This window comes from Trypanosoma cruzi, genomic scaffold (assembly GCF_000209065.1).
Source record: "Trypanosoma cruzi strain CL Brener 1047053516421 genomic scaffold, whole genome shotgun sequence".
NCBI classification, from domain to species: Eukaryota; Euglenozoa; class Kinetoplastea; order Trypanosomatida; family Trypanosomatidae; genus Trypanosoma; species Trypanosoma cruzi.
In genome coordinates, this window is record NW_001849403.1 from 14,451 (window position 1) to 29,916 (window position 15,466).

Here is a 15,466-nt window from a genome sequence, read left to right on the forward strand (position 1 = left end):
CCAATCTAATCCTCTCTATTCAAATCCCTGCGAAGATGCAGCCACACGTCGGGAAAGGATGGCACCGGACGATAACCGCAACTCGCACCCTTCAAAATCACTCAATTCCCCCGTATAGTGCATCCGCAGTGGAGCTCCAGAGTTTTCCACAGGCCGGGGCGAGTTGCACGGGGACTCCACAAAAAGTTGTCGCCGCTGATGCAAGTTTTGTTCTTGCTGCGGTGGTGGTCGCTGCGACGGTGGGACCGTGTTTGTCATTTGCGAAGAAAGGGGTGGTGGGGGTGGTGTCGGCGTCCGCGACACGGCGATGGACTGTGGTGTGAGCCTTTCCAAGCTGTGGCGTGCACTCAGTTCAGGTGTCTGTTCTACTTCCTGCAGCGGAGCGAGCGGCGCACGCCACGATGGAATTATTGCTGTACTTGCGGCTCGACTAAAATCTGTTGAACTGATGGTGGACTGCGCAAAGCTGACGGAAGGCGCACAACTGCCGGATGTGGCGAGACTTCCCGTGCAAGACGGTCTCGACCCCACTCCAGCAAAAGGACATATGGGCTGCGTTTTGTGCATCAACATTCTTCCACTATTACCGGCGTTCGTGTCACCAAGAAACAGCGGCGCACTGTTCCCTCCCTCACGTCGCTGCACCCCTCCAAGTACGGTTAGGACTGGCACTGGTCTTGGCGGAATGCCAGCTGCAACAAGCATTTCGTGCATGGATTCCCAAATCTCAGCCATCTTCTTGACAATTGATTCCTCCCAGGCAGCGATGGCTTGGGCAAGTTTCGCCGCGTTGTTATCCACCTGCCGCGCATTGTTCTCAAGAAGCCGACAGAGATTTTTCATCACACGGCTCAACTCTTCCAACATGAGAAAATTCTTTGACTCTCCAGCCATTTCTCCCCTCATTATTTGTGTTGTATGCCGCTGTCGGCTTCGTGAATCACAACACGGTGTGCTGAGAATGAGACGATGCATCTCCTCGGCACCAACAGAGCCTGCTCTTCGCAATACGGTTTCAATGGGATTTCCTGCATCTTCATGCTGCCGCCGACGAATCGCCGTTCGTGCCATCTCCGCATGTGCCTCTACCTTTAATGCTATAACACGCATTGATTGAAGAAAAGGTTCCTTTAAGGTATTACACTCTAATGTACGCTGCTCAATATCCTGGGCAGCCGACCGGACGGCACCTCGCACACTTTGTCGAACGTCTTCCAGGCATTCTGCAGCCCGGTGAACCAACAGAGCAACCTCGCGATCGCCATCCATACGTCGGATCTCGTCCTTCAACCCACTGACCTCCGCTTGCGCCCGTGTTAGTAGCCGCTGAGATTGGGCATATTCCCGGCTGGCCCGCTCCACCTCCTTCTGAAGGCCATCCATTTGTCTCCCACGATCATGGGCATTCCGCACAAGTTTCCCAAAGACATGCACCGCCATCTTCTCGTATTCGCCAATGCGCTGCTCCGTTTTTCCCACATAGCTTAAAATGAGGGTAAGTTTTGCTTCCAACTCCTCCGTAAAACCATTAACAACCGCCTGAAGGGTCTGCTTGAAGTGATCATGACGCCGTTTCTCCTCGCGCCTCCAGAGTGCCATACAGTCCGTCACCGTAGACTCTAGCATGGACATTGTAAGCAAAGTGGCATTCGTCAACTGTCGTGACGGTTCAGGTGGCGACTGCAGCTCCACAGTAACTTTCCCTCGCGCCCCCTGCGGAGAAAACTCAAGCATGGAATTAACCTCCTCATTCGTCGCGGCATCCGCTGAACGCAGCGCCTCGCTCATTGCCTTAACAACAGCGCTATGAGTTACCAATGGCTCCGTATATAGAGGCAATTCTGGCCTTTCTTTTACCCGTGTACGAAGAAACTCCAAAAGTCGCTGCAAGTAAAGTTGGTACAGCACGCGGCTCTCTTCGGCAACAAGAAACCTGCTGCGGAGAACTTCCTCCCGTTGTAATGCCCCTGCCCAACGTGCCCGCTCGACTCGCAGAATTTCCCGCGTGTCCTCAAGTTCCTTTTCCCGCGCCCTCAGTGTCGTTTCAAGCAAGCAACTGACGTTGGATACGGTCTCCCCATTAAACTTCTGTGCCATTGACGTCCTGGCAGTTTGCCATTCCAACTCCTTCTGCAGAAGGAGAGCCTCTGCATCGGAGGCTGCACGTTGGCTTGCGTGAATGACGTCCTCAAGCTCGGCTATCTTGGCTTCGTACATTTCTCGCAGTTGTGTCTCCCGCACGTTAGACAAACGCTTCTCTTGAGCCCGTTGCATGCACACCTCATCTAAACTCGATTTGGATTTCAGTAGCTGAATTCCTGTTGTTGTTGTTGTTGTTGTTGTTGCTGTCGTGTTTGTTGGATCCAAGAGTTCCGTCCCGTTGGGGTCCGCGGCCTCCATCCCAACTTGCAGCTCCTGCTGTTGATAAGTCTTCGGCTGGCAATCATGTTGCTGTTGCCCTACAGGGCGTTCCGTTGGTGAGTTCTGCCGAACGATCATCTCGGCAGGCTCCCGCCAATTTGCACCAGCCTCACTGGGTAGTGAGGACGCATTCCGCAGGCTGTTCAACGGCTCCGAATACATCTTTGCGCCGGAAGCATGCGTCAAACGCACGCGAAACGAGCGACCGCTTGATGGCCCTGCCGTTTCAATGCCAGCAGCGTCGGGGCGTCTCCCCACTTCTTCCCCTCCCTTCCTTCCCCGCTTGGTATTGTCGCAAAATGCATTATGGGACCCGTCCATCAGTGTATTAAAAATAGGCTGAGTGTCGAGTAGGATTCCCGGGCCCGGGCCGCTGCTGCTGCTGCTGGTGCCTCTACTCGCAGTAGAGGACTTCAGCCGCTGCTCGCAGTCACTCCTCTTCCAGTTGCTTTCAGTGCCAATCGACGGCATTCTCACGCCAGCAATGCCTCAAGTGAACAGAAGGAAAGCACACCAAATACGTGTTTATGGTGATAACAACAAGAACTTCCAACAACACGCAAATAGAATAATCCGCGGAAACCCTGCGACAGAATTAACAAGGGAGAGTGTTGGAGGCAATGAGAGAGAAGGAAAGACTTTTCCTTAACACCTAAAGTCCCGGCAATGCCTTCTCTATTTTTATATATATATATGTATTATTTATAGTTAGATATGAACTGCAGCAACGCCTTCAATGAGATCCCCAAGGAGGATGATGCAAATAGAGTTCTCTTCTACAAACAAGTACCACGCGCAAAATAAATAAATAAATAAAATAAAAGCAGCAATAAATTAAACTGAGAACAAAAACAAGGGAGAGTGAGAAACATACAACATTCATTTCTTTTCTTTTCCCTGTTACGATTTCCCTTTTGCCCAAAATAAATCGGTTGATTCTTAACTCTTGACAAGGAGGCATTTCTTCGCCTACTTTTCTTTTCCCCACACATCTGTCTATCTAGTCAAAATCCATCTTTATCATCTATGAGTCCCTTGGCACATCCACCAAATAATAATATTGATAACTGGACATGTATCCGCCACAACAATATATATATGAACAATCAAAAAAGAAATTAGGTGCTCCCCAGAATAAATATATAAAAACATGAACACATATGTATCTATGTATTATAATATGTCACTTTTATCTATTGCTTAGAGGGCAGCTGTGAGGGATCGAAGGTGCAGCATCTCCCCCAGGTGCGCAGTGGACTCACGCCCATCTACGATCACCGTGTCACGCCTTATGAAATCCCGCAGTGGAGGCACGAGGAAGTCCTCCGTGTTTGTTACACATTCGTTCCATCGTGCAACAGGTAAAACCGGCGACAAACCCTCCTTTGTGGGCCCTTCGTGGGCAAATAAAACAATAAACGCCTCCTCTGATTGAATCATTTCTTCCTTTTGCTTCGGTTGCGAGTTCAAACCAATTAAGCGGGACACGGGACAAGAGAGCAAAACCGGTCTTACTTCGCGTGTGTATTTCCCAAGCCCTCTCTCAACAGTCAATGCAAAAAGCATGTGCTCCGCCAACACGGCAATACGAAAAGGACAGCCAAATGTCTCTAGCGCAGTAGAGGCATTTGTAGGATCACTCGGCTGAGTATAATGAATGCCCTTGGTGCTTTGGATCATACCTGGCTGCATTAGCGCGCTGGTGGCCGTTGCAACGGACTCTTGCAGCATCTTAGCCTCTTGCACAGCAGCCACAAATAACTTGGAGTTCGGGTCCGCATCAATAACGTCATGTGCACGCCAAAACTGTTCCCGACGAAACTCCCTTAATTTTTCTTTCATCGATGCCTCACTCGTTTCTTCCGTGTTCATAGCGCCTGGTGGCACTTTTGCAAGCAATGCCGTAAAGAGGGTGCAAACATCAAAGGTCGAAACCTCCACACTGTACCCCGTTGTCCGTGCCACACACCAAATACGGGTGGGCCACTTGACAAAGCTCCCCCTTGTCTTCAAAGCCTGCTTGAGTTCATGGTGCACAAGTCTAAGTGACTCCACCCTAACGTCGTCGGGAATCTCGCCCCATGGCTGCTGGGCCAATTTCGCAGAGACACCACAACGCGCCAACAGCTGTCGCAGTGTCCCCGTCCCATCCTCCACGTGATGAAGGCCCAAAAGGCTCGCAACCACCGGGTGGTACCACATGGCCCCCCACAAGGAATAGTGCCGCAAGAGAAACAACTGATCCTCATCTAGGTTGACAAGCTGCATCGTGTTACTAGACGCAATCTTGTGGTGTCTATTGACCGTCTCCTCCGTGACGTCATCGAGCGGCCCTCGACGAATGCCTTTTCGCAACGTTACCTCATTGTGCAGCCGTCGCATCTCTACCAGGTACGTCCCATAATCGATTAGGCGGCGCGTAAATAAATCGCAGACTCCTACTGCCGCATGCCACAGCACCGCCTCCTTGACGCGGTTCAAAAGTATGGCCAAGTCGTAGACCTCTAGCGCACAACTTTTCCCTCCACGCTCCGCGGCGTAATAGAGCTGCTCAAGATTCTCCGGCACCTCCTCATTCATCCAGTCAATCCCCTCTTGGCTCTGCGAGGGAGTCATATCGTCGTGATTTTCATCATCATCATCCCCATCATCACTGCTGCCGCTGCTAATTTCGCTTTCCTCCTCCCGCTCCTCCTCGTCGTCGTCGTTCGCAAGTTCGCCGTATGCACGTAGACGGCGTTGGTTTTTGTGTGTCCGTCGTCGTCGTCGGCGACGCGCTCGCGCCAGCTCTCTTTTTCTCTGCTCCCGAAAGAATTGCTCCACCTCTTCATGTATGCGTTCTTGTCCCCAGAGCACCAGCCGATTATTGTCGCTTGCGCGAAGGTTGTCAAGAAGAAAGGGACGGTAGGAGTCAAGCACAATGACAATGTGTCGCCTCAAATCAAAAAAAGATCGCAATGAGACGGGAGCGCCAAGACCAATAAGGACAAACAACTCGTCCACCGGTGCACCGCCATCTGAAATTTCCGCATCCTGGGCCATACTTGTCCGCTGAATCACGCCTTTTACCTCTTCATACTCCATGACAGGGTGAAAGTTGAACGGGACAAAACAAGCCTTCAACAGTGTCGTTAGGGTTATAGAAGCCGCAGCCGCATCGGCGTGATAGGCCACCAACAGTTGGATGGGCTTGCGCTTTGTGTGGTAAAAGCGGTTTATATGTTCCCATGGTGTCAGCTGATCTGCCATGCGTTTCCTCTGTTGGATGCAGTTTAAGGATTATTCCCCTTCTTTATTTTCTATCCCCTGGCTGTGTCTGTGTCTGTCTGTGTGTGTGTGTGTGTGTTATCCCACCGGCACCACAGACAAAAATAAAGGTTCAAAAGATTTAAAAAAAAAAAAATGATAATAATAATTGTGAGATTGCCGGTATTAGACGCTGCAGATTGTTCAAATTTTCTAGATGATTCCTCTGCTCTCCTCCACGTTGAGAGCGTCATAAAAAACAATTTCATTTTTTTTTTTTTTCGTTTGTAGACGTTCGCCAGTGCCTCTCCCTAGTGACAATACGGGTAACACTGAGAAATGGTCTCCTGTATCAGAATCGGTGTAACTTTTGCAGCCAACTCGTCCAGTTTTGCCCTGCCAGCTTCCAAAGCACTTTTGAAAGTGGCATCATTGACGTCGTCCTTGCTAATACTTGTGGTGTTCTTCATTTCCTGCCGCTCCTTCATGAACGTCAAGGCGATTTCCTGCCGCCGCAAGTACCACCGCCGCATCACCTGGAACATTGTGTTCGGCACTGTGTGGTGCAATAAAAACTTCCCGTTCGTCCTTGCCATACGGAAGGCCTCGTGCATGGACGGATCCTCCATCAGCGGTGCCTCCAATAACGATGCTTCCCCCGTCCCCGCGGCAGACACTAGAGCAAACCGTGCCGCCTCCAGCTTTCTAACCCATAGGATGACCACCTCCGTATTCCAGTGTAACGGATCGGAGCGGGGTAAGTGCCGGTCGCCGTGAGGTTCACCCAACGCGTCAAGGATCATTTGCATCAACGGTTCCGGTACCTGCAGCCCCTCTCGAGTACGCAGGAGCGGCTTGCCGTTCGTGGATTCTTGTTTATTCGTGTCGTTTGCGTGCGCCTGCCCTTCTCCTCTCTCCACCATGAAATGCGGAAGCGGCATGCTTTCCTCGGATGCATTCGCCACCTCTGTTGCGTCATCCATTTCCTCCTCCATGTGCTCGTCTTCATTACCCCCGTCTTCAATGCCAAGTTCCTTCATCACGTACTGCTCGTAGGTGGCGTAGTTCCCTTCAAGTGCCTTCCTCCGTGCCTGCAGTTCCCGTGAGTGCAGCTCCTCTGCGGTGGGCGGGCGCGGCAGTACCTTGTTGCCGCCCTTGGAGGAAACGGCAGACGCCACTCCCGGAGTCCCTTGCTCCCTCATGATCTTGACAGACAGCCGACCCACCGTCGCAAATCGCGACCATTCTGGCCCAAAGTGGGCCGTACGCACTTCGTCGCTGGATGCGGCGTCGGCGAAGGCGTTAAAGTCCACACCGCTCCAAGCGGCAAACAATCCGTCGGAGGGATCACTGAAAGTCGAACGTTCGCCAAACGGGTCATCCGGGGCCAACGAGCGGTGTTTCATTGCCCGCCACGCACACAAGAATGGAAGAGAGCATTCGATAGCAAAAGTAGGTGTTGGCTGCAGTGCATGCAGCCTGCGCAAATGTGCTCGTGCAAATTTCATCGGCACCATCAACATACCCCAGCCGCCCCCTTTTGTTTACTTTCGGTGTTGTCGCTGTGTTTTCCTTTTCCGTCGTTCAATTCTCTTCTCCGTATTCTTGTTGTATGGACCCCTCCTTCTTTTGCTGTTCTTGTTGTCCTTTTATTTTTCACAGCCTCGAGTGGTTAAGAAAAATGTCCCACCAACGCACACATACACACAAACACAAAAAGAAAAAAAGAAGATGCTCGCCTCAAAGAAGAAACAAAAAAGTACATATATACATGTATACAATAATGATAATAATAATAATAATAATAATAATAAACAGACTGATAAAAGCGGTACGGCACATTCAACAGGTGCGTGTGTCCCCTCCCTTCTCCATGTACATTATCAGCGAGCAAACAAAAAAACAAAAAGACTCGACCATTATAAAATTACCCCCAAACCCCAGAAAAAATGCTGTAACCCCAAGAACCACGCTCAAAGAAGTGCACACAATCAAAAAACGTTTTATTTCAGTATTGTTGTCGCTTTTTTTTGTTGTTTTTTTTTGATGGCGATCCTAAGAGAAATAGCCCAATGGATGTGACTGGTGAAATTTCCATGCAGAGGCAATGATTTTGTCAATGTTGTCGTACTTCAACTCCCATCCAAGCGCCTTCTTTGCCTCCTCACCAGATGCCACTAGTACCGGTGGATCGCCCTCGCGACGTGCAGATTCCTTCACGGGTATCGGATGGCCCGTGACGCGGCGAGCGGCCTCAATGACCTCTCGTACGGAGTATCCACGTGAGGTCCCGAGATTAAATGCCGAGAAAAACGTGGCCTTCTCGTTCGGGTCTAGCCCCGCCAAGTAATCCAGTGCCAGAATGTGAGCTGTGGACAAGTCATACACGTGAATGTAGTCACGCACACACGTCCCATCAGGGGTGGGATAGTCCGTACCAAAAATGGAAACAAATTCCTCAACAGGGGCCTGCTGCAGTGCCTTGCGGCGCTTGTTAATCTCCGTTGCCAGTGGCACGCGCAGAATAAGCGGAATGAGGTGTGTCTCTGGCTCGTGATCCTCACCGATATCTCCGTCCTCGTCCGCCCCACAGGCATTGAAGTACCGCAGGCAAATACTTTTGATGCCATAGGCGTAAGCGCAGTCCTTCAAAATCCATTCGGTAACGAGTTTTGTTTCGCCATATGGGCTTTCAGGATGCTTCTTGGCATCGGGATGAATAGGCTCCATGCTTACAGTTGCGCCGCCTTCACTTGCGTGTGCCGCAGGGTTCCCAAACAACGCCGCCGTGCTGGAAAATATAATCTTGTCGCAGTGATGTGCACGCATAACCTGCAGCAGGCGGATAATTCCAATAACATTATTGTCGTAATACTTCAAAGGATCACGCACACTTTCTGGGACCACAATAAATGCGCACATGTGCACGACGGCATCGATGGGGGCATGCCGAGTAAAAACGTCGTTCAAAAAGGCCTCATCACGCACGTCTCCCAACTCAAGTACGGCGTGGCGTCCCGCACACAACTGCTCCGAGCTGCACTTTTGATTCCGCGCCAAATTTTCTTCGGTGTCAATATGAGCGGAGCGTCCGTGCGTCGCCTCCAGACTGTCAAGGATGACGACGGAGTGAGACGTTCGGCGCAGCAGCGCACGAACAAAGTGAGTCCCAATGTACCCAGCGCCCCCACACACTAAAACCCTCATGCTACTTGCTACCAAAACAACCTGAAAATTCAGATTTTGCTTGAGCACAACAGTTATATTTTGACTGTTGTTGCGGTTGGAATCACCCTCTATGCAAAGCGATGGGTGCATATTGGGAGAAAAAAAAAAAGAAAAAAAGAAAAAAAAAAAGAAACATGTGCCAATACGTCAACATTAAAAACAAGAGAGTATGTGACGCACGGCGCACAAAGCACATTACCACACGTGTCGCTCAGTCATCCGCGTCCTCTCCTCCTTCTGTTGGGCGCATGTGGAGACGATGACTCCGTAATGACTGCTGTCGTTCCCAAAACAGAACGCAAAAAAAAAAAAAAAAAAAAGAAGAGGAAGAAGAAGCAAGCCGCTAAACAAAACAAAAAAAAATCCAAAATAAAAAGAAAAAAGCCGAACAAGTAGGCGCAGAAAGGATTCCATTAGTCACCCCATGACATTTCCTCCCCAACAAAAGGACGCAGCGATTAAAAGGGGGTCGCACGAAAACAAACACTTTTTCCCCTCATTTCGACACCCCAAATCCAAAAAAAAAAAAAAAAAAAAAAAAAAAAAACGACATGTCAGTTTTGTTTTTTTTTTCTTTTTTTTCCCTCATTCCGGGGAGATTTTGCTTTTGCTTTTCCTCCGCAAATGTACCTGGGATTTATTGCCACCGCCGCACCAAAGCCCGAAAAGCCCGTTTGCGTGCGTCCTCGAAAAAAGATGCTTCTTACCCGTTGAAAGACATGGTGTATGCATTACGTGAGCATACAATTAAACACACCCACCCCCCCACAAAAAAAAAAAAAAGAGATATTAAAAAAAAAAAATTTAATGGAAACAAATAACCAAAATGGCGTCTCTTCTCCCACACTAAATAAAAAATTCATTTCGTTTCCATTTGCCCAATTTTGTCTTTTGTTTCTTTCTTGTCGCCTCCGTGGCTGTGGCTGTTTGTGCGTGTGCGTTTGTATTTGCCATTTTATCCCCCCTCTCAAAGAAAAAGTAAATAAATAAATATTATTTTCATTTGTTCTGTTCGTTAAAAAAAAAAAGAAAAGACAACAACAAAAAAAATCGCGCGGCTTCGATCTTTTCTTTTTTTTTTTTTTTGCTCCACCAAAGGGCCGCGTGCCGGTCGCAGCAGAAAAAAAAAAAAAACGCATGCGGAATAACACACATGCGTTGAGGTCCATGTGGAGACAAATGAAGAAGGAAAGAACCGGCCGCGTAGAAAATAAATAAACAAAAAGGAATTGAAATTAAGCGCAAAGAGGGGCGCGGCTGTCCGAAGTGTCATTACCCCCCGCTGTAGGAGGAGTGGGGGAGGAGGGCAGAGGTGTGTTTGGTGCCCGCCTCACTCGTTTATTTGTTGTGTTGTTTTTTCCTTTTTATTTTTTATTGTGCCTTCGCCACAGCGCTCAAAAGAAAAATTCGTGCCAGCCATCCCCTGAAGACAAAATGGACCCACCCGCAAAACAAATATTAAATAAACGCAGGAAAAATTTACTTCCAGTGATGTCTTTATTGGCTTTCTTGTAAGCAATTTTTTAGTTTTTTCTTTTTTTTTTTTTTTTAAATCGTTCGCTCCATTCTTTGTTTTTTTTTTTTTTTGTTCTTTTTGCTTTTTTTATTTCAATGTTTGTTTGTTTGTTTTGCGTGTGCGCCCGCGGTCTGACCACCTCCCGCCTCTCCGCACGCGCAAAAAGATAAGAACTGCCCTCCTGCCGCTGCGGTTCATTTTTCACCACTCATTTTTCAAAACGCGGCGGTGTTTGCCCGCAATACACGCTGTCATCCGCAACAGCAGCCACCGCCCAAGTGGTGGGGTGCATGAACAGCCCCGGTGTGTGCCTGCGCTCTCCTCAAAGCATCCAGGGGTGATTCAGCAACTCCGCCACAGTGGGGCGGTTCTCCGGGTCAAATGCAACGCACGCCTCCAGAAAGTCACGGACGTCGCCCTCAAGCCACAACGGGATCTCCGGCGCAATCTCGCCCTTCGTAATGCCAATGAGCAACTGCGACGGGCTTCCAAGAAGAGAATCAATGCTGTTTTGGGGGTCATTTGACCAGTCGGCGTCCGCCGTGCTCACCTCCGCCAGCGCAGCACCGATACATCCGTGAGGTTTCGGCAGCCACGCGGAGAACTCGGACACATTTGACTCCGAAACAGTACCGTTTCCGTCGAACACACCCCTTTCGGCCACACAGTGCGCCGCCAAATCTCGACCACCAACCGCTGGCTCTGTGTCCTTCCGTGGTTGCACAAATCTCCACGGCAACCGACCGGTAAGGAGCTCCAGAACGGTGATTCCAAGCGAAAAGACATCACTCTTTCCGCTGGGCACCTCACCACGCGCCACCTCAGGCGCGATGTATCCTGGCGTCCCACGCATCTCAACCACATCGCTAATTTTGTGAATTGAATTCGTCAGCCGCACAAGCGACGAGCCAAAGTCACTCAACTTGCAGACGCCGTCCATCGCCACCAAGACGTTGTGGGGTTTCACATCACAGTGCACCACGTTCATGGAGTGTAAATACATCAGTCCATTTAATGCATCCCTCAAAAATCGGCGAACGGCCATCGTTGGTAAGCTCCCAAAGCTGCTAAGGATGCTGTCAAGTGATCCGCCAGGGACAAGTTCCATTACCTCAATAAAGAAATCATTAGAGAAGTAGCCACTGATGTACTGCACAATGTTTTCATGCCGAAATTGGGAGAAAAGCTTAATTTCTTCCAAAATGTCTTCAATATCAATATTACGTGCCCGCAAAGCAAAGCACTTAAGTGCGACGAGATCTCCAGAAGTTGACATACCACGGTAGACCACAGAAAAGGCGCCAACGCCCAATTTGTCTGCCGAACGTGTCCAAGTATTTCCACGATAATCTGTAAAGACAAAAGGAAGCTCCCCCTTTGCAATACCGCGGGGTGACAATGGCATGCCTCCTCTGTCTCCTTCATTTTGGGCCTGTAGCGCAATCTGTTCTTCATCCTCATCTTCCGAGGAGTCAAGAAACATCTCAAAAAGGCCTTCCCCACATTTCTCCTCAGACGTCGTATCGACATGATTTTCCATAGCTGTTGAATACTTCGACAAACTACCTTCACGCGCCGACGCGGTGGAGAACGAATGGCTACCCACCTCCTCATTCCCTCGAAGAAAATCACATTTCGTCCGCAAGCTGGATAGAACGTTATCATTGCCAAGAAGCGTTGACACAAAGGCCTTGCTGTATGTATTGTATCCAGGTGACGTAGCTCGATCGCTTTTCGTACTATTGCCTTTCAAATAATATGGCGGAGCCCTCATTTTACCCACACAGCGGAGGTAAGGCTTTGTTATTCCTTTTCGGACAAAGCGGCGGCAAATTTGAAGCAGACGATAAGCCCGTACCTCTTTCCTATCCACACTGGAAAAAATGCAGGCGGCGGCCTCGTATTTTCCTCTCAACATACTGGCAAATCCGTGACGAATAAGACGGGCTGTCTCTTTCAGCTCCGAGAATTGCCTCGGCTCCAGCGACGCGACATGTCCCCGCAGCTCGTATAGAATAACACTTCGGTTAGAAAATCCACAGAAGGCAGTATCTACAGGGATGGTCAAAAATTGTTCGCCAAGAGAGACAGCAACCGGCCACGTCACGAGCAAATGACACCCAAGACAACGAACAATTCTTACCAGCTCCGTTTGAAAAAGCAGTTCTGCTCCATACGTGACGCGGGCGTTGAGATTTGCGGCACCACAAGTCCCAACATAGTACTCCCCGGCATCCACGACGGCAGCAAGTAGTCCTAAAATCTCAGGAGAAAGTGACTGCATCAGCTCAATAACAAAGCGCACAGCCTGTAGCTGATTTCTCGCCATATTGGAATGAGCACCGAAGGTAACCAGCAGAAAGTCCGGTCGTTGAATCTCCACCACGCCGCCACGGCGGATAAGAAGAAGAAAACAGACCTCTAGGTATTCCTGCAGCACTGTGCCAATTGAATCATAATCGTCAAAAAGAGGCAGGCTCAGGCACACCACGCTGCAGTATCGACGAAAAAAAAGATTCACACCGTCCTTTAACACAATTTTTTTTGAAGTAAAGTTTGACTTTTCAGCTACAGCGGCTTTCAAAGAGGGCGAAGAGCACGTGGAGAAGGCAAAAGGCCTTTCTTTCCCTTCCGTTGATAACAATGCCAAATGGTTCCCACTTTCTCCCTTTAAAGACCCCATTGAATCCGAATCAGGAGACTTGAATTGGCCTTGGTCCATCACCCCATACGGAAGAAATGTCTTCATGTAAATCAGTTGTTTATTTAAGGTTTGAAAATAACTTTGTATCAACATCAACTCTTTGATAAAAATAAACCCCTTCATGGGCCCGGATCCTTCACGAAGCTGTAGCATCAATTCCAGCCCTTTTAAGATGCCACGAATCGGTCTCATTAAACAGCAGGCAAGCCAAGTTTCCAAAAGGGCAACACCAAAAGCAACGCTTGCCAAAACCAAAATAACCCCATCACGTGTCTTTTCCATACTCTCGCTCAGGAGCGATTTTGGTACAATTATGATGGAAGCCACAAAAAGTTGATCATCCCCAAAAAAGACTCGATTTACATTCACCTTAAGTCTGACGCCTTTGTAAACAAAAATTTGCTTTGAGTAATTGGAGCGGAGCAAAAGCATCAAAATGCCCTCTCTTCCCCCCATTTTGTTAATAACTGCCCGCATATATGGACTACCGGTATTCCAAATGTATTCATTTTCTACCCCAGGTCTTTCGCACATGCTTTTTTTAGCTGTGCAGTTCCAGTTGTCCCACATGGTCGAAATTGTGTTTCCGGGAATTCTGCTTAGCACTAATCCGGTTCCAAGCTCCACAATCACCAAAGAGGCAATATCAGAGGATTGGTATTTCTTTGGATAATGGGGTTGCAATTTATTCAATTGCAAAGCACCTGTGATCACCGCGACATTGCCAGAGCTGTCAAGAAAAGGATACGTGTACGTCACCATTGTCTCATTGTAGGATGAATAGACCCACCACCGTCGGGTATCATTCCTCTCAGCCCACGGTAACGCTATTTTAACAAAAGGGTTGCTACGAGAAGCAAAGTCAATGGAATTTTCTTTCTCAGTCATACGGGAGACATCATAAAAAGGCTTCAGAGGCTTAGCGTACTCCAACGTCCCTGGATCCACAAGGTACCGATATTCAGACACATTTTTGGCAACGTGCTTCCCAACAATTGTTTTACCATCATACTGACGACTGCAATACGCACCAAATCCGGAAAAAGGGCTGCTCAGGTGCAAGTAAAGCAATAACTCCGAGAACGCAGAAGTGGCCAACACAGTACAAAGTTGCCGCATCACCATTGGCATATCGGTGCCTGACCATGGACGTAGTGGCGTGGTCTGGTTAAACTGCAGACTGTGAAAGACGGAACCTACAGTCTCCGAAAGAAATGTAAATCTATTAGCAATTTCGTTTGCCACCATTTCCGATGAGAAGTCTGCCAAGACATGAATGGACAAATCCAATTTCTTTCTTGTTCTCTCCACTGGCACAACGCAGATGACCGCAATAAAAGCGACTGACAAAAGAACGTGCGTGAAGACAAGCACGCGCAATCCAACACTACAAAATTTTGTTCGTGGCTTCGTCTCAAAGTCTTCTTCGCCGCCCACTTTAAAATCCTTTTCCTGCGGCGGAGCAGGTCCCGGCAACGCTGGACTTTCACTCTGGCTCCACTCCCCAATGTTCAGCAGCGAATTGTCCAGGTTCGACTTGTACCCGTAAATCCAGGACGGTGGCCTGTCCTCTGAAGAAGTCGGTCGTTGCCGGGGATCCAAGCGTTGCTCATCCGCCATTTTTTCCCGGGGAAAAGATGCCGCACCGCCAGCGAGTTTGTCGGACGACGCCTCACGCCCCGTGTTTTTGGAGGCCTCGCCAGCAGGAAGTTTCATCGGCAACCGCCCCCTGTTAAAAATTGAGCCGCAGAGTTCGGCCGGCCGGCGAGAAAAAACACCGCCAGAAAACCGTCCACACGATGCCTCGTTGTCATCTTGAGGCGAACAACACACCGACACCTCCTCTGTCATCTAATAATTGGAAATTGAAACCGCCCCACCTCCTCTTCCTTCTCTCTCTCTCTCCAAATATCCTACCTTTTTTTATCTCGTGGCTTCACCCAATTTGTTCTTTTTCTTTTTATGTGTGTTTATTTGCTTTGCTCGTTTTGATGGTTTGGTTTGATTATTCTTTTTTCCCCCTAATCTTATTATCCTTTGCTTTTTTTCTTCTTCTTTTTTTTTTTTTTTTTTGATGCGTCTCCCCGTGATGTTATCTTTGTATTGTCAAGACTCCTCGTTTTTTTCTCGGACACCGCAAATATTGAAGCGTTTTTATATCATCACGTAGCCTCGCCGGCCCTCTTATGATGCCTCCAGACCAAAGAAATAAAAACACAAACATTTGAATAATGAAAAAAAAAAAAAAAGAGAAAAGTTTGATTGGCATCAGCATTGTAATAAAGGGATTCCAATTGAGTAAACGCGAACATGGAACGGAAAATCCATCATGCATGTAAACCCCAAAAAAA

The 15,466-nt window shown here is 48.7% G+C and overlaps 5 protein-coding genes across 5 annotated transcripts, besides 14 other annotated features; all 5 read right to left on the reverse strand.

The window, feature by feature from the left end:
• Positions 1-15,466: part of a sequence feature (heterozygous, non-Esmeraldo-like haplotype) that runs on past the window's edge.
• Positions 16-2,892, reverse strand: Tc00.1047053506303.10 (hypothetical protein, conserved; the record flags this gene model as incomplete). Its single annotated transcript, XM_810695.1, has 1 exon — positions 16-2,892. One exon carries the CDS (start codon positions 2,890-2,892, stop codon positions 16-18), a length of 2,877 nt encoding a protein of 958 aa, XP_815788.1.
• Positions 2,320-2,360: a microsatellite.
• Positions 3,098-3,128: a sequence feature (AT_rich).
• Positions 3,219-3,244: a sequence feature (AT_rich).
• On the reverse strand, positions 3,622-5,670 carry Tc00.1047053506303.20 (cell division cycle protein 45 (CDC45), putative; the record flags this gene model as incomplete). The annotated part of the gene is made up of 1 exon (XM_810696.1): positions 3,622-5,670. The coding sequence occupies one exon, from the start codon at positions 5,668-5,670 to the stop codon at positions 3,622-3,624; it is 2,049 nt and encodes a 682-aa protein (XP_815789.1).
• Positions 5,733-5,767: a microsatellite.
• Positions 5,808-5,838: a sequence feature (AT_rich).
• Positions 5,979-7,190, reverse strand: Tc00.1047053506303.30 (hypothetical protein, conserved; the record flags this gene model as incomplete). The annotated part of the gene is made up of 1 exon (XM_810697.1): positions 5,979-7,190. The coding sequence occupies one exon, from the start codon at positions 7,188-7,190 to the stop codon at positions 5,979-5,981; it is 1,212 nt and encodes a 403-aa protein (XP_815790.1).
• Positions 7,447-7,481: a microsatellite.
• Positions 7,723-8,874, reverse strand: Tc00.1047053506303.50 (UDP-galactose 4-epimerase, putative; the record flags this gene model as incomplete). The annotated part of the gene is made up of 1 exon (XM_810698.1): positions 7,723-8,874. The coding sequence occupies one exon, from the start codon at positions 8,872-8,874 to the stop codon at positions 7,723-7,725; it is 1,152 nt and encodes a 383-aa protein (XP_815791.1).
• Positions 8,994-9,028: a microsatellite.
• Positions 9,196-9,230: a sequence feature (A-rich).
• Positions 9,413-9,442: a microsatellite.
• Positions 9,665-9,704: a sequence feature (AT_rich).
• Positions 9,875-9,895: a sequence feature (AT_rich).
• Positions 10,415-10,504: a sequence feature (T-rich).
• Tc00.1047053506303.60 (protein kinase, putative) lies at positions 10,734-14,966 on the reverse strand (the record flags this gene model as incomplete). Its single annotated transcript, XM_810699.1, has 1 exon — positions 10,734-14,966. One exon carries the CDS (start codon positions 14,964-14,966, stop codon positions 10,734-10,736), a length of 4,233 nt encoding a protein of 1,410 aa, XP_815792.1.
• Positions 15,157-15,188: a microsatellite.